At 38.6% G+C, this 23739-nt stretch overlaps 1 protein-coding gene and 1 long non-coding RNA gene across 3 annotated transcripts; both read right to left on the bottom strand.

Annotated features, from left to right (window-relative positions):
* Window positions 1-869: 869 nt before the first annotated feature.
* LOC111877666 (beta-fructofuranosidase, soluble isoenzyme I) lies at window positions 870-3603 on the bottom strand. The gene is made up of 5 exons (XM_023874181.2): window positions 3151-3603; window positions 2965-2973; window positions 1990-2846; window positions 1745-1906; window positions 870-1596 (listed from the first exon to the last, which is right to left on the bottom strand). Exons 1-5 carry the CDS (start codon window positions 3560-3562, stop codon window positions 1096-1098), a joined length of 1941 nt encoding a protein of 646 aa, XP_023729949.1. The 5' UTR covers window positions 3563-3603; the 3' UTR covers window positions 870-1095.
* Window positions 3604-4295: 692 nt separating this feature from the next.
* Window positions 4296-7163, bottom strand: LOC111877685 (uncharacterized). Of its 2 annotated transcripts, XR_002845508.3 has the most exons (3): window positions 6862-7163; window positions 5176-6073; window positions 4296-4970 (listed from the first exon to the last, which is right to left on the bottom strand). It is a non-coding gene; the product is annotated as an uncharacterized LOC111877685 (long non-coding RNA). The 2 variants fall into 2 exon arrangements; XR_002845507.3 differs by having other exon boundaries at window positions 5176-7163.
* Window positions 7164-23739: the final 16576 nt, after the last annotated feature.

Genomic DNA, 23739 nt, shown 5'->3' with positions numbered 1-23739 from the left:
CTTTTTCTTGTTCTTTATTTCCATAAATAAAATGAACCCAAAAAATCGTTCGAACCCAGAAATCATTAAACCCCTTAAATCAATGAACATATAACTTTCTGAAACGTGAATTTGTTGTTGATTTCCTGGTTGAAGTTGAATATTCATTTTCTAGTTGATTTTCGACTTCTAAACTTGGTTTTTGATTTCTGGTTGACTAGTAGCGATCAAGAGGGGACCTTCATCAGATCTACACTTCATTGTCTCAAATCTATAACCCACCATCTTCTCTGGTTTTTACTCCCCCATCAAACAATTTTGCTGGTTTCAAAGAGCTTTGATTTTTGCAGGTTTTTTTAGGACTTGTGTTTGATTTGATGTTAGGGTTTTACTTTGTTTTATATTTTAGAGGCAAACGATGGTGCCTATCATAGATGGTTGCCTACGTTAAAGGATGATGGTTGTCAGATATGTTTCCTAGTAATGCAGGTCGAAGTGATGTAGATTGTAGGTGGTGTTGGTGGAGAAGATGAATTTATCGGTGGGTTAGGAAGTAAAGTTTAAGAGTTTGTGGTAGTGGGCATTATTTTAATTTATTTTATTTTTTTAATTGATATAATATAAATAAATTAAAAGGAAATCAAAAAATAATAGATAAGGGTATATTTATTTTTAATGTATGATTAACGAAATCAGGGATGAAACGTGCACATTTTAAACATTTAAAAAACGGTCTGACTTAATTTTTAAAAATAAGGAATAAACGTGCATTTAATTTATCACTTATATGAGGGACGATTTGTGTAATTTACTATTTTCTAAAGGACAAACCACATCCATAATGATAATACATTTAAATTGTCACTAAATAAGGTACAAGTATAGAAAAATAACCTAAAATTTAAAAATTTTATTTACATAGTATAGTTTACAACACGACTCTTTTCTATGGGGACTTTTTTTTCCTTTTTTCTTTTTTTTTTGTTTTTCTCGTATAAAAACAAGATACCGAAATGATCATCACAAACAAAAGGAATTGAGAGATTTGTTTTCCCACTCTTGAACGACTATAAACAAGTATAGATTATAGAAGAAATAAATAGATTTAACATCTAACTAAACAAACGCATAATTCATTTGCCATACGTTGACTGAAACAGTAACTTTAGTGGCAGTAGCGTTGTTAAACAAGAATAATTGAGCATTGTTGTTGATCGCCTTTGTTGGATAAACACGCGAAGTAATACATGTCCGCCCCTCTTGAGCAAAACTTTCGACTATCGAATGGTCCACCAAAATTCTCATAGACAACTTTTCACCTTTGAGAACTGGGACAATGCTCCCATAAATCGACTTATCGACATCATTAGCATTTGATGACCTCGATTGATCAGCACAAAAAAAGGTTTTAAGATTCCTATCAACTCCTTTTACAACATAGAAATACACAGGAGTGTGTTCAGCTAGACCTTCGTTTGCAAGGACTGAAAAACCGAATGGTCCCAATGTACCTCGTTGTGCGGCTCCATCGCTTTTGGCACAATCATATGAAGTATCCGATCCGTTCAATAGCTCCATTGTCTTCTTATCCACTTCAAATTCAGCCACGATGTCTAGCTGTGTAAAGTTCAATACAAAACCTTATAGTCAATAAATGAATAAATAACCCAGTAGTAGTGTTAGTGTGCCATATTAATTAATTAGCTTACTAGATTTTAATAAATGTTCAAGGCTCTTACACATAAAAAAAGAACATATTAATTACCTGAGACGCTGAAGGCAAGTTAAGTGGGACGAGTGAGCCAGCTTCTACCACGATATCCTTGAAAGCTGTTAGATTTGTTCGTAATAGGTTGATCTCTTCAACTGGCCATTGGATTATATTGTTTTGAGTTTTCTTATCAAACACAATTGTTCTAGGAACCCCCTGTAAAGATATAATATAATGAATAAATTTTGAAAGATTTTACGATATGTAAGTTGTAACATTTAATTGTTAGGAAAACGTACCATGAGAGAAGCCCAACCCTTCCTAATGTCGGAGGCTTCGGTGTCTGTCTCTCTAATCCAACTCCACAAAACTCTTCTTTGTTTGTTTTGGTCGAAGAATGTTTTGGAGGCGTAATAGATTCCATAATCGTATCTCAACCCAATGCCGACATCTAATGTAGGACTATCCGGGGTCCATTTTCCTTTGTAGGCATCATAAGTACCGATGGCATAATAGTCATTTCGGTCAGCATCCATGCTGGCTTTGACAACATGTTTCACCCCAATCCCATCTACTGACGTGTCAAGACCATTTTCGCCTAGCTTTGAAATCGGGTAAAAGTCAACGCATTCCCACATACCCGTACCCGGAACAGCATGGAGCAACTCGTCTAAAAGCTCAAAGGTTTTGAAGTCCTCCGTGTCGTAAACCAACGAAATACCGGTTTTATTGATTTTAGAACCGATTGTGAATCGCCATTTTCCGTCTGGAGTCTTCCATGCGGTTGTCGGGTCGCGGAAATCGTCATTATCGATACCGGGTGGTGGGACGAGAACCGGGTTTCCTGGGTATTTGACCCAGTTGATTAAGAGCGGGTCAGATGGGTCGGCCGGATACGCCAGGTTCTGGACCTGGAGGGATTCGTTGGTGGATCCGGTGTAAAGTACGACGAGTTGACCATCGGAAAGGATGGTGGCGGAACCAGTCCAGACACCCTCTTCGTCATACCACTGATCGGTTTCCATGGCGATGGGGAGGTGGCGCCAGTTGATGAGGTCCTTGGAAACGGCGTGGCCCCAAACGATTTTGCCCCACACCGGAGCTTCGGGGTGGTATTGATAGAACAGATGGTACCATCCATTGTAAAAAACCGGAGCTGTAGTAGATTATTTCCGATAAAATTGTCAAAAGAGTGCATTCACTTGAAGTTACAGAATAATAAAAATGAAGGAGAAGTCAAGTTAATGCATAAATATAAAATGGTTGGACTTTACCATTAGGATCTGCAGAGTGAATCGCCATCATCAGGAACAATATTAATGCCAAAGAAAACAAATGAAGTAATTATTAGTTACTAAAAAATTACTATAAATCATTGCTAACCACATTCGTGATGTGTTATTAAACTCTGAAAATAAAACATTTTGTTTGTGTATGTAATTAAGAAAAAATTAATTTACCGTTCATCCAGTTTTTCTTAGGTTGGAAGTGAAAGGCAGTTCTTTGCCAATCCAACATGTCGTTGCTCCATGGATACGAATTGTCTGCACCCAACAATGGATGGAAAGATTTCTCCGATACACCTTTCTCCACCCCACGTGACAAAGGTGTTACTTTTTCCGGCGTCGCCGCCGTGGAAGGCACCGGACTTGTGTTCAAGTTTTTGTTAAGTACAGGCTCCTCTCCGGCGAACAGGAACACTAGAAAGCTAATGGCCAAGAACACAGACAACAGAAAGAGAGCTGTCTTTATGTATGAGCGGATGGTGGGGTCATTTCCGGCTGGTTGTTCACCGTCAGGCAATGGGGCGTAGGAGTAAGGAAGGGCGGAGGAGGTGATTGGGTTTTCAAGATTAGAAAGAGAAGCCTTCATGTGAAATTTTATTGATGCTGAGGTGGATGTGATTTGGATAAAAAAGCTGACTACGATATTTATAGGAAAATTTTAAGGGAGTGAAGATGCATATTTGAAATTTATTAATGCTGAGGTGGAATTTATTGGGTAGACGTGGTTCTCGCAAGATGTCGATAACAGTAGCGTGTTTGCATTTTTTTTCTTTAAAGTTATATCATAATAACGTTTCATCAACTTGTATTTTTGGATTAGCGAAAGAATATTCCGTCTGTTTGCACTACAAAAAAATGCCAATTAGTGACGAAAACGAAATGGTCACTAACAATAGAAAGAGTCGTCACTAAATGAATTAGTGACCAAAAATTTGGTCGTCACTATAGGTCCGTCACAAAAACTGATTAGTGACAAAAATAAAAATAATGGTCACTAATTAGTGACTAACATATACTGGTCACTAAATCTATGACGACCCATTTCGCCACTAAATGTTGTCACTAATCAAGGAAAGTCGTCACTATTTTATCCAATTAGTGACCATAACAAGTTGTCACTGTTTTATCCAATGAGTGACCATAAAAAGTCGTCACTGTCTTATCCAATTAGTGACTATAATTAGTCGTCACTGGTTTATCCAATTAGTGACCACAAAAAGTCATCACTGGTTTATCCAAATTACTGATTTTTGTTACTATTTCTATTATTTAACCCATTTGATTAACTTTAAAGAAACCTACAATCTACAATGCTGAAATGGCTAAAAACATCATATATTCACCTTAGAACAAAATTAAGACAACAACCACCAAAACAAATTTCCAAAAACAGTAAGTATTCCATATCTAACTACCTTACTCATTTTGTAAACTGTACACAAATAATAGTTGTTACAAAAGAATGTGAGTTATTTTACTAGTAAAACCAACAACTCTGACTAGCTTCTTCTTAAGCCTTTTTAACTGACTTTTGCATCTCTTACTGCATACATGCCTGCAAAACAACAATAGAAAGAGTCGTCACTAGATGAATTAGTGACCAAAAATTTGGTCGTCACTATCCGTCACAAAAACTGATTAGTGACAAAAATAAAAATAATGGTCACTAATTAGTGACTAACATATAATGGCTGAAATCATTTCAGCCATTATAACTTCTGGAAATGCAACTTTTTCTAGTATCAGTGAAATCTTTTCTCCTTCATCACCAATATTTTGGTCATCCTCAGTTTGGAAACTTTTAATCCCTCTATGGAACTCAAACATAACACCATCCATGACGCTTAAACATCTACAAAATAGCGAAATGTTAATATCTTTTTGTTTAATATTTATTTAAGAAAAAACCATACACATATTACATGTAGCCATACAATCATATCCTTTTAATTTTCATCCTCTCTAATCCCACCATGAAGCCCCCATCACTTAACCTGAATGTGAAAAAAAAAAAAAAAAACAAATGTGTATCAATGTATCATAGCAATTACTTTTCACAAGAGTATATTTTATAAGCTTCAAAACACATTTTTTGTATAAAACAGGGTATATACATGTGACTCCAACTAATGTGCTGGAAACTACCCCTACAGAACCTTTAATGCACTTAAGGGGAAAATGGAACACACCCATTTTTACCTTTCCTCCGATTAAGGGAAAATTTGCTTCAATGGTAGATCCATTTTCAAGTTTAACACCAATGACACCTTCATAAGGCCCAGATTCCAAGATTTTTATAAAGTCACCCTACAAATGAAACATGATGTCAACAAAAGATTTAAGCATGTGTTGGTGGGGAATAGGAGGGAGAACCTCCATTCTCTTGGTAGAGTTCTTCATATTTTTGGGTTAGTGAATAAGTGAACAACCTTGGCGGAAGATGATTTTCTGGAAAGATGATTTATAAAATTCTAATGGCCACAAATAGTATCAACTCTAAAATTGAAAAGTAACAAGTTGAAACCCTAATTTTAGTCTTTCATCATCAACATCCCCAACACATTTTTCTGCCATGCCATGTACAAACTCTTGCAATATTCAATTATCAACAATGTAATAATTTGAGAAAGGTTCATATAATGGGTAAAAATAGTAAAATACGCAAGTTCAGAGATTATAGACAATAGCTTAGTTGAATCTTTGCAATTCCAATAAGATAATTTGTTCTTGGATTTCATTCCAGGCAATGTAAGGCAATGTATGATGAATTTATCTGCAATTTGGCGTGCCATTATGTTAGAAACCTATTAAAAAAAACTTCATTCTATGCTATAGAACCGATTAAAGAAGAAACAATGAAACTAATATAAGATTCAACACACAAATAGGGCATTTAATTGAGTATCCAACAGGCAAAAACTTGATCTACTGTAGAGCTTTCAATTTAGCAGTTTGTATGTGTTCACAATTGACATAGATACAGATTCTTGATTATAAGTTGAGGTAATTTTACTTATAATTGGATCAGGTGCATCACTTTGTTTGCGCATCACCCAAGGAACAGTTGTATTAAAGCATCTCCATATTCATTCTTAACCTGTTATATATGACAACACAATGAGAAATATACTTAAAAGGAGTTAATCATAAGCATATCCTCGTATTCCCACATGCACAAGAGAGATAGAACTTAAAAAGTGAACATTTATTCATCTAGGTCTGTTAAGTCCTAAATACTTGTATAGATTTGATTGATGCCATTTAGTTACTAAAAAACACTTAAAATGTATAGGATGAAAAACATTATGAAACTATAATTAGCATTGTGTGTAGTAATGAAGTAGCTAGTAAGGCCATTTGTGGTCGGGAATTGGATTCCAGGAATGAAGTGTAACTAAAGAGGGAATCCTCTGGTCAAGCAATCAAACACATATACTTAAGGTAATTGATCCTGGATCAATTCATTGCAAAAGGAAAATCAAACAAAGCCTCTAAGAAACATCTATGCCTCCACTCTATCAAATCAACAAAATTTCTTGAATTCAGAAGATAAATAACAGAAAATCACAAAAAATTCCAACATTCCTCAGAGACACACAACAAAACGATCATAAAACCTTAAAACTAAATAGTGGGGAAAAAATGCCACCACCACAGCCCTCAATCGGAAACGTACAACAAAATTAAAGAAAATCCGACTCCGTTCATAAGTGATTGCGTATTTCTATGTGTTTTCGATTGTGTGTTTATACGTGCCTGTGTAAGTGTCTGACTATAAACAGGAATCAGAACAGACTCGAGAACCAAAAAAATAGGTAGAGGATGTCGTCCCTGAGAAATCAACGAGTAAGGAGAGAAGAGAGATTGAGGAAAGGATAACATTACCTTCAACATTTAGTAATGATGAACACAATTTCAAATGTAAGGAATAAAGCTCCAGTTGAGCTTTTTCTAGCCCTAATCACGCCTTCAGCAAATTTTGGGGAAGTGCTTATCTAATCGAAGCTTCAATTGGGAAAATTAGGGCTTCAAACGACGGAGACCGGTACTGAAGTGAGCGAAGCAGATAAAGAGGTGATCTTCAATGCGATAGCAACACCGGGAAGCAGTGTCGACGGAAGACAGAAGGCGAGGTAATGATGGTGGCGGTGGTCGATGCAGATTGTGAACAGAGGAAAGCGAGGCAGTGTCTGTGTAGCGTAAATACGTAATGGAGATGATGATAACCACATTTCCTTAAACTTGCATTTATTTTATTAGAATTTAACCCTCAACTTATAGTACTTATGCTCTTACCCTTTCATCTTTTAATGATTTCCACTATGACCCTTATTAGGATTGATATTACTCCAAAGTCCTTTATACCAAATTACGAAATTACCCTAACATCAAATGGGTAAAAATCACTACTATGAAATAATCGGACATCTATGTAATGACACAATACTATCTAACATTGTATCATTAATGTGAAATTACCATTAATGCTCTTCAATCAAATAAACTATCCTCATGGTCATTTACATAATGTGAGTTTATAATTCTCATTTTTGTTTTTAAATTTATAATGAAATTTGTTCTTTGATCATTATTATACAATCCTAAATTTTTTGCAATTTTCAATGGTATATTCAATTACTACCATTATGGTTACTAATCTTTTTCAACTCATAAATATATAAATAGCTAGTGACCACTATGTTTGGTCACTAAGTCTTTAATTCAGTGACCATTATTTTTGGTCATTAAGTCTCCAATACCACTAGTTTTCATCATTAACACTAAAATCCAGTGACCACTATTTTTTATCACTAAGTCTCCAATATAGCGACCATTATTTTTAGTCACTAATACTTGTTATGATATATGAAAATAATTATTTAAACTTTATTCTATATTTTAGTGATGAGTGAGTGACGAGCATCATAATAATGGTCATTAAATTTGTAGTATTACCAAAATTTAGTGACGACTAAATATATGGTGAGTAAATGAGATATTAGTGACCAAAATTTAGTTCGTCACTAAAATAGACTTTTCTTGTAGTGTTGTTTGCATGACTTTTCCGGCGGAAGTTTTTTTTGAGTAATTGGACTCATATGATAGAAAGAACTGAAAGTAGTATGTTATATAACACAAATAGATGAGTCTACATTGCTATTTCTTAATTGCAATGCTATAAGTGAGTAGGGTTTTTGAATGTTTTAAATGTATATCACTTTTAAAAAGGTGTTGATGGACGAGAAGCTACAGTCTATGAACTTTTATATATCACGTTTTAAAAATGTGAAATTGTATTCAATTATGAACTTGTTTGTAGTTTCACGGTTGTGTATGGACAGTTTGGTTCGGTTATTGCTCAAAACCGAACCATAACCAATACAATTGGTTATTGTATTTTGATAATCATTGGATAGCGGTTAATATTGGTTTGGTTAATGGTTTTAGTCGGTTAATGGTTATGGTTAATAGTTAGTATCAGTTAATTAAAATGGTCAAAGATGACATAAAAATAAAAATATTTTTCTATACAAATTGAACAACACAGAGTCTATCGTTATAAAAAATGAATGATTATGTATATATAATTGTATTGATAGAATATTATCTATCCTATCTAACTCAAAATAATTACTTTTTATATTTTCAATTCTCAATATAATTACATATCATATATTTAATATTATATTAGATTAAAAACAATATTAATATTATTGGTTTGGTTCAGTTTATAATGGTTCGGTTTTTAATGAAAAGTTGAAAACAATAACCGAACCATATATTCGGTTAATCAAATTTAGAAATCATATCATATCTTTCAGTAATGGTTCGGTTATACCATAACCGGTTAATTTGGTTATGGTTCGGATTTTCGGTTAATATGGTCACCCCTAATTTTTGTTGCTTTTTTTTACAAAAGAATGAGAAAAGACTATTAATTTCAAGCACTAAATTGAACAAATAATCCCAATTATACTATTTATAAGGTGAACATAAAAGTCAACCATACAAAGAAATTGTGTTCCTTAATTTTGTAAGTTGGGACTGTCATCTTTAATCGAAAGTTTGATATAAATATTTTTTGGTGCCTAGTTCGAAAATCTAAAGAACGAGCATAACCAATTTAACGGTTCAAGTTTCAAACATTTCATGAAGTCAAAAAAAGAAGTTCAAAAATAAAATAAAATAAAAAAATCTTAGCCAATCAAGAATCTTGGTGTGGTCATCATCTTCTTTACCAAAAAAGAAGCTCCTAATATACGCTACATAAAATGTCACCATTACTGGCGAAACCACCAATAACTAATTTGTTATCTGTGTGATGGTTTTACGGTTCACTCCATCCATTGATTACTTACATCAATCCAACGTTTGGTTTTTAATCCTCATACAAAGAAATTGTGTTCCTTAATTTTGTAAGTTGGGACTGTCATCTTTAATCGAAAGTTTGATATAAATATTTTTTGGTGCCTAGTTCGAAAATCTAAAGAACGAGCATAACCAATTTAACGGTTCAGGTTTCAAACATTTCATGAATTCAAAAAAAGAAGTTCAAAAATAAAAAAAAATATAAAAAAATAAAAAAAAAAAAAATCTTAGCCAATCAAGAATCTTGGTGTGGTCATCATCTTCTTTACCAAAAAAGAAACTCCTAATATACGCTACATAAAATGTCATCATTCCTGGTGAAACCACCAATAACTAATGTGTGATCTGTGTCATGGTTTCACGGTTCACTCCATCCATTGATTACTTACATCAATCCAACGTTTGGTTTTTAATCCTCATACGTGGGTATTAGCGGCGACACCAATGACGGCGATTTTGTCGCCGCTAATACCCTAAAAAATTGACCGCAAACGTATTCTCTCCAATTACCGAGTCACCACTAATTCCTTCTATTGTCGCTATTTCCTGCCGCCACTAAAACCCATTGTCTACATCATGCCTATCCTATATCATTTCCATTTTACACAACTATCTCTAACCCTTCTTTCGCTCCAATGATTTCGACCAACGAACCATTGATTGAAGCTCAATCCTCGTCGATTCCACCACCACGCCACCAGGAAACACTGACAACGGATTCGACTATACCGACGACGAATTTGACCATCAATGGCGACAGTTTGTAATCATCCTCCCTCCTTTCTCTTCTGACTAAGATTTCCAGTTTAATTACAACGTTATTGTGATTTCAATTCATACTGTTAGAACTAGTATTTGATGTCATTAACTGTTTGACAATATTTCTAATAATAACAAGTCCTTTTGGGTTGGCCTCATAGCACAAGTGACTAGAAGGAGATAGAGAAAAATAAATTATTACTTTATTAAGTAATTAATAAATTAGTTCAAAATTATTTTGGAATTAATTACACATTTTAATTATTTAAAGGGCTTGAATATTAGTTAGTTCCTAAAGATTAATCAGAATATTTCAGAAGCTTTTAGAGAGTTGCATAAGACAGTTCTGATTATCCCTTGGATAGGGATACGACATGTTTTTAAATAAAGTAAGGATTATCCTAAGAGTTTGAATCCCTTAAAGATTTATTTGTTGTCTATAAATAGACAAGTAGGGATCAAACCCAGAAAGTTGATTCCTTCTCAAAACTGTTCATATTCTCTCCCTCTCTCCTCTTTGAGAAAATTATAACCCATCTATTAAGGTTATTGAATTTTCTCAAAACCCTAATCTAGGATCAATCCTTATTTGCTTCGTGTAATTGTGGGTCTGACTACATTCATAGGAATATTCTACTTTGGGTTCTTCATCTGTCACAAGAGCTAGCAATTACGATATCGCAATCAAAGCAACAAAAAGGTTAGTATTCCATCTTTTGGTTAGTTTTGAAAGTAGGTTGCTTTAACTAGTAAAACCTAGATCATAGGGTGCATCTACACATAGATTTGTGTTTTGTTTCTATTGCCTTGATCATGTGTTTTGATGTAACCAACCAACTTTTCTCAATAAATATTATGGGGATTTATCAGAGTTTTTCTACAAAAAGTGAGGAATTCTAAATCTCAAAAACATTTTTCATCCAAGATATTATCGGGTTTACAATAAATCATAACCACATTTTAAAGCAACAAGGTAATACCAAAAATAAAATCTACTTCTAGTCCAAGTCCTTGGTGCCTTTATATCCTCTCATACAACAGCTACAAATTGAACCCTCATACTTTACCATTCTTTTCTTTATTCTCATATTCTATAACTTTAATCTCATCTTCTATTATCCTATTTCCATACTCTCTTATTCTATTCTCACTTATTCTCATCCCATCTCATAGTTTATTCACACTCTATCTTCACCCCGTGTAACATCCCAATTTTCAGGTATGAATTTCAAGATTTCTTATACATCATTTAAGACCTAATCGACAAGTTGGAGGCCCCAACTCATCGTGTAGAATCAAATCAGTCCGCGTGGTTTATGGAAGCTACTTGACGAGTTGGAGGACCCCAACTCGACGAGTTGAGGTTGTGCTTGAAAACCCTAATTTTTAGGGTATGCACTCTATTTAAAGGACCTTAATTCCCCTCACTGGCCTCCCTTACAACTTTACAGTCCATAGAAACCTTAGTTTGAGCCTTATACCTTCTTGAGTGTGTGTGAGAGCCTTGGAGAGTGATTTTGGTGTGGTTGTGAAGGAACTTGGAGCTTGAAGAGGTTAGAGCAACGGGAGAAGCAGTAGATCCGACATCTACAATTTGTTAGCAACCATTTGGAGGTAAAAAGTCTTTACCATGGCTTTCCATTTCTTAGATCTCCTCTTATGAAAGTATATGGTCATTTTTGGCGCAAAATGGAGTCACTCTCGGGTTTAAGCTTGTCATGAGGACATAGTCTCAGATATGGACTCCTCTAGGCCCCGATGGACATAAAGTTGTCAACTTTATCTAGTCTTGGCCCTTCTCCATGCCCTAAACCTCTTCCTAAGTTTAGTTTTGGGTGTTTTAGCCTCTTAAGGCCTTGCCTGCATGTAAAGTTGGCAACTTTACGTGGTAACTACACCCTAGGGGGCTAGATCTACAGTCTGGAGCCTAGGTTTCGCTTAAAAGCGTCTGAATGAGAAAATTGTTGAAGGAACTTGACGAGTTTCTTAGCCAACTCAATGAGTTGGATAAGGGTTTTCCCGTTTTCGGGATTCTGAGTGAACTCAACGATTTGGTGAGATAACTCGACGAGTTGGTTAAGGTTTTCCCGATCTTCGAGACACTACATGGACACGATGAGTTGTTTAGCAACTCGGCGAGTTGACTCAAGTTTCACAATTTCTGAGTTCTAAAGGAACTCGACGAGTCAGTAAGCTACACTCGACGAGTTGGGTCAAATGGACAGTTGACCTTGACCGTTCACTTTGACTTTGACCAAGGGCTGACTAAGTTTGACTTCTGAAGGTATTTTGGTAATTTGGGATTTTGATGGAATTAATCATATGGTGGTTACAGGCGGTTGAGTTCGTAACTGTGATTGGGAGTTGGATATTATCAATATAGCACTACTTGTGAGTTTTCCTCACTATACTCAAGGGTCTAAGACTCCAAGGCAGGCCCTTTGGATTGTTATCCTACTTTATTATTAGTGAGATCTGTTAGATCGGTATCCTGGTAGATAGGATGTGTATATGTGGTTATGATCGGTTAGATCGGTATCTTGGTAGATAGGATGTTGTTATGCTTAGTGATCTATAGATCAATTTAACTGTCTGTAGATTGTTATGTGATTATCTAATATATGTGCACATGATTGATTAGTGGTTAAGGCTTTTCTACTTTGTGCGAGAGCCAACAGACCGGGGCATTCCAACCCGATAGTTGTGGGTCGAGAATGTTCCATCCTGAGGATGATTGGACTCATAGTATGTAGGCATTCCAACGCGATGGTTGTGAGCCGAGGGTATACCATCCCGAGGATGATTGGACCTATAGTATGTTTGCATTCCAACCCAATGGTTGAGGGCATGGGGCATTCCAACTTGATGGTTGATTGGGCCCATAGTATGTTGTTATTATATGTGTGCTATTTGTTGTGCGGGTATTTTGGAGGAACTCACTAAGCTTCGGGCTTACAGATTTGGATTTTGTTTCAAGTACTTCCGATGATCGTGGGAAGGCGAAGGCTTGATCGTGCACCTCCTCAAATTTTATGACTTTGATTTCTGGGATACTCTGATATGAAACTACTTTAAAAACATTTTGTAATAAGTAATGGTTTTTGGATGCTTGAAATTTTTTTAAATTTTTGTGAATTTTATAGATGCTACAAGTTGGTATCATAGCCTTGGTTTGAGCGACTTGGAGTAACACTCGTGTGAATCCAGTCTCAAACTAAGGAAAAAATTTTCAAATGGTTTTCGAAATACTAAAGGAGGTGCAAAGTCTACAATCAGACGAAACCATTAAGTAGACCCCAAAATACCATACTGTTATTTGATATTGTGATATGATAGAATAGCATGCTAGAGATAGGCTAGGGATCTGCAGGAATTGCACGATAGAATTTCCTGATTATATGATGCCTGATAGCCTATGGTTTTCTTATATGAAATTGACATCATTACTGTACTTGCTTAGTGTATGCATCATAGTTGTACATAATTAAGATCTTATAGCCTGAGAATATTTGTTTTGGCCTTATTTCTTGTTCTTGTCTGATAAAGGGCTTAGGATAGGATCAGATATTCGAATGTCAATAGGTTCCAGCATTATGTATGGCTAGCATACACGAGTGTTGCAGGGTTGGTAGAAGTTTCATGGATGAGTTGTGTAGGGTCAGTCGGCCAGTTGTGAGATATTTAGCCTTCCTCTAGGAGTGAGGATTGAGCGTTCGCCTCTTCTTATTTACATTGTTTTGGTTTTGTGACGATCCTTGAGACAAATATGGGTATGTGTGGAAGGTAGTATGGACTCGTACTACTAAAAGCACAGGACCCATACGTGTAGCAAGGAAGTCACAACCCCTAGGGTTTAGTTGAGAGTTGGTTCCCCATTATTATATGGAGTATCTGATATCTTTCTGGTATACTTTCATAATGGTGACTACGAGGTGGTTTAAGACCGGGTCCGGCTTGGGAGCTGGCAGCCAGGATAGGTCAGCATTGACAGAGGATCGTGTTAGGGAGATCATCTGAGAGGAGGTGGTCGAGATTGTCCGGGGTCAGATTCTGGAGATGTTTGGGTCTATTAAGACCTCCATGATGGAGTATTTTGATGACAGATATGCAGTAGCCATTGCTGGGACTACTGATGTTGCAGCCTCCGCAGCCTTGGTGGCTGCAGGTATGGGGACAGGTTGGGCTTTTCAGTACCGGGACTTCAATAACATGAATCCCCCAACCTTCAATGAGGTTCAAGACCCGTTCATATCCATGAGGTGGCTATTTGACGTGGAGGGATGCTTCTTCACATGCTCATGTCCTACTGACCAGAAGGTCAGGTATGCTATGAACCTTCTGAGGTCCGAAGCAAAGGATTGGTGGAGATTGATGACATGGTCATATTATGATGAGCAGAGAGTTGCGGTTACTTGGGATCAGTTCAGGGAGATGTTTTACGCTCGCTATATTCCACAGGTTTAGTGAGAGCGGTTGGTATAGGAGTCTTTGGAGATGAGACAGGGTATGGATTCAGTGACGGAGATCACCCGCATGTTCACTGAGAGGGCGATGTTTTGCCTGGAGTTTGCGTATGAGCAGGCTTAGATAACTCATTATTTGAGCATGCCCAACACTGACATCAGACATTTTGTTGCTACTCAGCGTTGTGATACTTTACTGGAGTTAAAAGAGGCTGCTAGGTGGCGTGAGCTTGAGATTGAGTTGGAGTTGAGAGAGCAGAGACAGGCCCCAGTGCAGTCCAAACCTGCACCGAAACGATTTAGGGCCGCTGACTCTAGGTAGGGTAATCAGAAGGGTCGCACATGTGGGAAGTGCGACAAGGTGCATGATGGGGTTTGTCGATCTTCTTCAGGGTGCCCCACAAGTATGGAAAGTAGGGCCACATTACTAGGGATTATAGGTAGCAGACTCCAGCTTCTGGGGTCAGACTTTGTTACCATTGTGAGCAGGTGGGCCATATGAAGGCCCAGTGTCCCCTACTAGCTGCCAGGCAGTTGCAGGCTCCAATTCCGGCTACACTGAGGATTATTGATGAGGGTCAGGGTAGGGCAGAGCCCCTGAGGGCTCGGGGACGCGCCTTCCTGCTTACAGCCGAGGAGGCCAGGACAGCACCAGATGCGGTGGCTGGTATGTTTCTATCCTTTATCTTATTGATCATATTTGTTTTATGCTTATGTGTTTGTACCTATGTTAGGTATGTTCTTAGTGAACTCCTTACCTGCATTAGTATTATTTGACTCTGGGGCGATTCGGTCATTTGTCTCCCGATTGTTCAGTAGGGAGTTCGGTTTGCTTGTAGGAGAGCTAGAGTGTCCGTTGTGAGTCTCTATCGAACGAACATGGGATTTCTGCTTCTTCAGTCTATCGGGGTTGCGTTCTAGAGATCTTCGGGGTATCCTTCCCGATAGACTTGATTCTGATTCCCATTGGGGATGTATGTGTGAGTCTGGGTATGGACTGGCTAAGTCGTTTTGGGGACATGATCGACTGTGAGGGTCATCGGGTGGTAGTTCGAACCCCAAGTGGGGGAGAACTGGTTATCTACGGCGAGGGCACCAAATTGGGTCCAGGGTTTTGCTCAGCTGCCAGGGCTCGGCAGTATATTCAGCATGGTTGTGCGGGTTATATGGCGTATGTAGTGGATACGTGGGTCAAGAATCAAGTTTCGGTTTCGGATGTTCCAGTTGTCAGAGAGTTCATTGATGTGTTTCCGAAGGAGTTACCCAGAGTGCCTCCGGAGAGGCAGGTCAAGTTCAGGATCGACCTAGTGCCAGGTGCGGCCCCTATCACCAAGGCGCCGTATCGATTGGCACCACCCGAGATGCAGGAGATGTCATCTCAGCTGCAGGAACTGTTGGGCAAGCAGTTCATCCGTCCGAGCAATTCACCATGGCGAGCGCCGATTCTCTTCGTCAGGAAGAAGAATGGTTCACACTGTATGTGCATTGATTACCGGGAGTTGAACAAGTTAACGGTGAAGAACCTTTATCCACTCCCGAGGATGGATGATCTTTTCGATCACTTGCAAATTGCATCTACCTGAGGTCCGGATACCATCAGGTCATGGTTAGGGAGGAGGACATGGAGAAGACTGCGTTGCGGACTTGTTATAGACATTACGAGTTTGTGGTGATGTCGTTTGGGCTCACTAATGCGCCGACAGTATTTATGGACCTGATGAATCGGGTGTGCAGACCGATGCTCGATCGCTTGGTCATTGTGTTTATAGATGACATGTTGGTGTATTCCAAGACCAGGGAGCAACATGCGAAGCATCTCCGCGAACTATTAGTAGTTTTGAGTTGAGAACGGCTGTATACCAAGTTCTCGAAGTGCGAGTTTTGGTTACGAGAGGCTCAGTTCCTTGGACATCTTGTTAACCAGGAGGGGATTATGGTTAATCCGGCCACGATCGAGGCGGTTATGTAGTGGGAGGTTCCGAAATCTCCCTCGGGTATCAGGAGCTTTTTGGGATTGGTAGGGTACTACCGGAGATTCATACAATATTTCTCCAAGATTACAGTACCCCTCACTCGCCTGAAGAGGAAGGGGTAGATTTTCGGTTGGGCCTTGAGCAGCAGACTGCATTCGAGACTCTGAGACAGCGACTCGGCGAGGCGCCGGTTTTGACACTCCTTGAGGGAGTTGAGGATTTTGTGGTGTTCTATGATGCATCGATCACCGGATTGGGACCAATCCTCATGCAGAGGGGATAGGTAATAGCATATGCTTCAAAGCAGCTAAATCCCGCATGGGTCGAGATATCCCACACATGATTTGGAGTTGGGAGCGGTGGTGTTCACTCTCAAGATCTGGAGGCATTACCTCTACGGGGTCCGCTGTACCATATACACAAATCACAAGAGTTTGAGACACATCATGGATCGACTGAACCTAAACATGAGGCAGTGCAGGTGGTTGGACGTAGTCAAGGATTATGACTGCGAGATCCTATACTATCCGGGTAAAGCGAATGTTGTGGCAGACGCCCTGAGCCGCAAGTCGGTTGGATATTCTGTACCAGCGACATGTATGAGGATATATATGGATTCTCCACTCATGAGCTTGATTAGAGAAGCTTGGGCCGAGGGTGTATAACATAAGAACTAGAAGCTGGAGAAGATTAGGGGCGAGATCACCAGATTCGTACAGGATAGTCGGGGATTGTTGACCCATTGCAGTTAGGTGTGGGTTCCGATGTATGGTGGGGTCAGACATATCGTACTGGAGGAGGCTCATATGTCTCGCTTCTCTATTCACCCAGGGGCCACCAAGATGTACCGCGATCTGAGACTGAGCTACTGGTGGCCATGCATGAAGAGAGAGATCTCATGGTACGTCAAGAGGTGCTTGACCTGCAGGATGGTCAAGGCCGAGCATTAGAGGCCGCAAGGCAAGATGCAGCTGAAGGGTTTTGAGCACTCTAACAACCTTATGGTGCACTTGCAACCCTAGATTCTTTGGATTTATGTTTTCTCTAATTATACATGCAATTTGATTTTCCAAAGCATACATCCTAACTAGCATACAATTTGACAATTGAATAATATAACTAGTTAGATAACTTACCTCTTAGTAGGACTACTATTTCTTGGCCTTCAAAAGCTTTAGCACCTCAAATATGATGCCTCTAATGTGTCACAAACACCAAGTGCGAAAGGAGGCTTGAGAGAATAACATGCTTAGCACCAAATCGGTTCACACTCTCCAATAATGTATTGGGCACCCGATTTTATCTCTAGGGAGTTCCTTTTATAGTGTGACAAGTGCTAGGGTTCTGTTAGCCATAGCCGCATTTCATGACTATGAAATATGGCAAATGGATGTCAAAACCGCTTTCCTTAATGGAAAGTTGGCTGAGGATGTTTACATGAGTCATCCAGAGGGTTTTGTCAACACAGAGTACCCTAATAGAGTGTGTAAGCTTGAGAAATCCATTTATGGGTTAAAGCAAGCACCTCGCAGATGGAATCTTTGCTTTGATGAGAAAGTAAAAGAATTTAGCTTTTCTAGGAGTGAAGATGAATCTTGTGTATATGTCAAGGCTAGTGGGAGTATAGTTAGATTTTTGGTATTGTATGTGGATGACATACTACTCATAGGAAATGATATCCCAACAATACAGGAAGTTAAGTCTTGGCTTGGGAAGTGTTTCTCTATGAAGGACCTAGGAGAAGCTGCCTATATTCTAGGGATAAGGATTTTGAGAGACTGGAGTAAAAGACTAATTAGACTTAGTCAGAGTACCTACTTGGATAAGGTGCTGAAGAGATTCGGCATGCAGGACTCCAAGAAAGGAGAGTTACCCATCCAGAGTAACGCCAGATTGAGTAAGACACAAAGCCCTAGTACTGAGGCTGAGATAGCATAAATGAGTCGAATACCTTATGCGTCGGCTCTAGGATCGATCATGTATGCTATGACGTGTACTCGACCTGATGTAGCCTTTGCCTTGAGCATGGTTAGCAGGTATCAGGGGAACCCTGGCAAGGCACACTGGACTGCGGTAAAGAATATCCTCAAGTACCTACGGAGGACTAAGGACTGGGTCCTTACCCTCGGTGGGAGTGATGACTTGAGAGTTGTAGGGTATAGTGATCCTAGCTTCCAGACTGATAAGGAGAATTTCCGCTCTCAGTCAGGCTGGGTCTTTACCTTAAACGGAGGAGAAATTTCTTGGAAGAGTTCCAAGCAAGAGACAGTGGCTGATTCAACTTGCGAATCAGAGTATATAGCAGTTAGCGAGGCAGCAAAGGAGGCGATATGGCTGAAGAACTTCATTGGAGACCTTGGAGTTGTACCAGCTATTAAGGAGCCAATGGAAATTTTCTGTGATAGTGAAAGTGCAGTTGCCTTAGCCAAGGAACCAAGGGATCATGGGAGATCCAGACACATCGACAGAAATCGAATAGAAGAAGGACTCCTCGTGGCAAAGAGGGTATCATCGGATGAGAATCCAGCAGATCCCCTCATGAAGGGACTGACTTGGGTTAAGCATCTTCTGCATGCTAAGAGCATAGGGCTGAAGGATGATATTAGATTTAGTAGTTAGATAACCTTAAAATTTGTAAAGTGTAATTGACATTAGATGATGAATAAAAGGTGTTTTATTTATGAGTAAAGTGTTGCTATCTCTTGTCGATCGTTTACTATATTTCTTTTGCATGTTTTGACTTCCAGAATAATTATGTTTGGTATATCATATTATTCAAACCTACACACTCGGTCATATGTCGGAAGTAGGTATGAATCAAGACTGTCATGATTGGTTGCAGAGGTCTAAGTTGTTGGACATGGCTATAACAATCATGAGTGCTCATAAGTTCTGAGCACTGGACTCAACCCATGCTCACTGGAATCACTTCATGGAATTTATCTCGAGTGATCGTGAGATTGTAATATCATATAAATCTTCAAACCTAGAGATATCATTTGCTACCTATGAGTTGGTTATGCATTGCTTGTATGAAAACGCATTGGTAACTCGATTTCATAAAACGTTCCTTTGTGTATGATTCAACAAGTAGTAGAGCAAACATATGAGTCGAAGTTTATCTGTTCCTTCTTGGATTAGAAGCTGATATCTGGGCCCCTCGATGATTTTATTTGACCTATGTACCGGGCCCGATAAGAACTAAGTTGATGTGTTCAATTAAGTTCTTTGTCAAACAAATTGGAAATCGGGAAACAAACTGTTGGACAATAAGTAAGACATTGTTCCATGTATTTGTCCGGCTGACATCTAGAACAGAGGATTATATGATCACTTATCTTAAATGACGTATCATCATCTTCTCAGTTCCAAGAGACGTTAAAAGAGCTACGATTGCCGATCGGTTCTTGAAGTATTGCAGTTATAGTTATTAGACTTATCCAAGTGGGAGACTGTTGAGGTGTCTAAGTCCATAACTATTTCTGGTATGTACTTGACCCAACCCGACATGGTCCATTTGGGTTGCATGGCACCATGCAATTGGATAGAGTAAATGAGAGAAATAACACTTGTGGTTTATTAATATATTATAAGTTCTGATATATTAATAGTATTATTTAATTAGTATTGATCAAGAATTAATTGGAATTAATTAAGTGATCAAAAGATAACTAATTAAATATATGGGTTGATTATGTAAATCACCCATAACTTGTATAGTGCGCTAAGAGGCTCCATGGATTATCAAGTTGGGTTAAACCCATAGGATGCTCCATGGGAGTTACAAACCCATGGGTCATGGAAATGAAGAGTCATGACACATTAGGGTTTACATGGTGTAACCCTAGATGTGTCAACACTATATAAGGAACATACTATCCACCAAAATCGGCTACACAAAGAAACAAGAGGGCTAGGCCGATTTTTAGAGTGTGTGCATTCTCTCTAAAGTCATTCCAAAAGCATTTGGTGTTGTGTGAAGCATTTGAGGCATCATACTTGGGGTGCTAGGCTCACAAGGTTTCAAGGAATCAAAATCAACTACAAGGCATGTATTTCTAGCTATCCTTTAGGATTAAAGTTCCCATGTATGCTAGATAGGATTAGACAAACATAGATCCAAGGTTTATTAGGGTTGCATGTACACTTAGGAAGTGTTAGAATGCTCAAAACCCATCAGACATAACATGTGATGAGTTATTAGAATGAATAGTATAAATACCTGTGGAGGATGGCTTTATCTTTCCATCCTTGATATCTTGCAAGTACTTCGGGCAGGTTCATTTCCAATGCCCTTTCTCGTGGTAGTAATAGCACTCTGCATCCTTCGGGTTGGAGGAGGGAGCAGCGGGACCAACCTTGGTTCCACTAGAAGAGGTACCATCGTGGGACTTTCCCTTGTGGCTCTTAGAAGGAGCCTTCCTCTTCTTACCCTTCCCTTTCCTAATAGCCAAGACAGGGGCGATAGTAGCAGGAGTTGATTCAACGGATTTCTCTTTCAGACTACTCTCATCAGTCCTTAGCAGGCCTTGAAGCTTGCTTAGAGTGACCTCTTCCTTGTTCATTTGGTTGGTCATACAAAACTGGTTGTAACAAGGAGGTAAGGAATGTAGAATGATATCAATGGCCAGCTCGTCATCGAAGTTAACATTTAACATCAACAAGCGGTCCACATATCTCTGCATTTTCTGCAGGTGGGCGGTGATGGACTCTCCATCCTTCATCTAAGTAATGATCATTGCAGCAATGATCTCGTACCTTTGCTGCCTCGCGCTTTGATGGTACATATCCATCAAATCTTCATACATCTAGTAGGGGTAGTAGTCCTCGTAGGACTTTTGGAGTTCAATAATCATTGTTGCGAGCATGATGCAATGAACTTTCGTAGCATCTCGCTCGTGAGCTTCGTAAGCAGCGATTTCTTCGGGAGTAGCAATGTTGACATTAACCTATTTCATCTCCTTATCAAGAACATACTCCTTGTCCTCGCAGCGGGTGACCATGTGGATGTTGTGGATCCAATCGTTGAAATTGGACCTATCAAATATCACCCTCCCACACAAGTTCATGAGTGAGAATGAACCGGAAGGGATCGAGCCAGAAGTGTTGTTGTTGTTGTTTGAAGTAGACATCTGACATAGAAAAGGAACAAAGTTTAGATTAGATAAGAATCCCTAATTAAACACCTAAATGAGAAATTAAGGCTAGGACCCAACACAATTATTCACAATTTAGAAGAGGGATTCCGTAATCTAAATTGCAAATAATTTGAAGGTAATTGAATGACGATTCACTAATTTCCACCATGAAAATGAAAAAGACTTTTAAGTTTTAAATGAATTGAAACTCCTAGATTCTTTTGAGATTCATTGAACTTTTCAATGGCATGTTTAAATCTCGATATGCCCTTCAAGTTTGTGACTGAGATACCAAGGATCATAAACAAGGTGTGAATAACCATGCAAATGTACTTGGTACTCTCGATGTTACAAATCACCTAATCAGTGTGCCGGTTAACCACATACCCTCCATTGATCTATGATAAACATCAATCTACCTTTTGCCACCTTTGCTAGTCCCAAATTAGTTTGCCGGTTAACCACACACACTCCACTAACGACTTGGCAAGGTGCAAAGTGTAATTTCATGGAATAGCATCATTTCACATTTTGACTAAAGTAACTAAGATTGGGAATTTATAAAAGTATTTAGTTACTTTATACATTTATTATACTTATTAATGAGATTAGTTGTCATGTCCTACCTGTTCGGCTAACGACCCTCCACCAATCAAGGAAGCGGTGGGTGAGAGTGGACACCCATTAAACTGTCATTTTATAGGTAGCAACCTTATACCCCCCTTATAGATCGACTTCATGAATCAGGCCTACTAACGGTAAGACTGTCTTTATCTTATACATACATACACACACACACACACACATATATATATATATATATATATATATATATATATATATATATATAATCAATATTCTTATTATATCATAATAGTATAAGGGTTGAATTTTAAACTTGTAAATATCTAGGCTTTAGAATTTAAATGTTACATAATTAAACTTTTAATCAAAATATTTAAATTCCAAAACTTGAGGGGAAGTCTTGGAGAAAACAGGGGAGGCTGCGATCGTTGTCGAGGGATGTTGTGGAGAAGGAAAAGCGGTCCTCGACCTGCGAAAAGATGTGGTTGACTAAGGGCAACGAATCGAGAAAACAGGGGAGGCTGCGATCGTTGTCGACGATGTTTCGTTGGAGGTGGTTTATGGGGGAAGTGACATCTCGGAGGTGTTTTGTTGGGGTCGGCAGTTGCTAGCCATAGACGGCTGCTAGTGGTTGAGTTACGACTGTCAGTGGGGTTTGTCTAGTGGTAACAGTGGTGGAAGAGTAGCTGTCGGCGACCATCAAGAAGATGTAGGTAACCGGTGATGTTTTGGATCATGTCACCGGAAGCAGGGGCTTAGATGCGTAGGTTAGAGGAGGTGGTTGGTTGCGATGTTATGGCTCCAGCGGTGGGGATGAAAATTGTTATAAGAATTTTATTCCAATCGATTTGTAGGTTTCAAAAGAAGAGAGAGAAGGGGAAACGCGGAGACCATTTTACATACTTGTATCTATTGGAATCGATTTTGGGCCATGAAATTGTTGTCTGAATCTGTATAATGGTGGGTCTCGATTTACTCGATTTATTTGAAGATAGATTTGCAAGTGGGTCTCAATTTATTTCTATTTTTTGTTACCAGATTAGCCAAACAAGGAGACCCCCAAAATACAAGGTTCTTTCATCTGGTTTTGAATGTTTTATGTACTTAAAATTGCTGAACATTCATAGATAGATAGGTTTTTTTGAGTTTTGAATTAGACTTTGGTTATGAATGCTAAATATTTGATGATTTCGATCGAATCAACTTTTCTTTTGCAACAATTTGAAACAACAAACAAAAACGTTTTTTGATTTTTCATTCTTTTATAGTGGTGGCATCCGATGGTGGTGGTGGTGGTGGCGGCGAGGGGTGGTGATGGTAGCTGTAGGTGGTGGTTAAAGAAGTAAGTGGTGGACAGTTCCAATACGGAGAGAGAGAGAGAGAGAGAGAGAGAGAGAGTGTGTATGTGTGTGTGAGACAGAGAGAGAGAGAGAGAGAGAAAGATAGATCTATTTTCTTTTTTCTTTTTCTTTTTTG

This window comes from Lactuca sativa, chromosome 3 (assembly GCF_002870075.4).
Source record: "Lactuca sativa cultivar Salinas chromosome 3, Lsat_Salinas_v11, whole genome shotgun sequence".
NCBI classification, from domain to species: domain Eukaryota; kingdom Viridiplantae; phylum Streptophyta; class Magnoliopsida; order Asterales; family Asteraceae; genus Lactuca; species Lactuca sativa.
The sequence above is the reverse complement of the archived record's forward strand: the minus strand, read 5'-3'. Positions and strand labels throughout refer to the sequence as shown.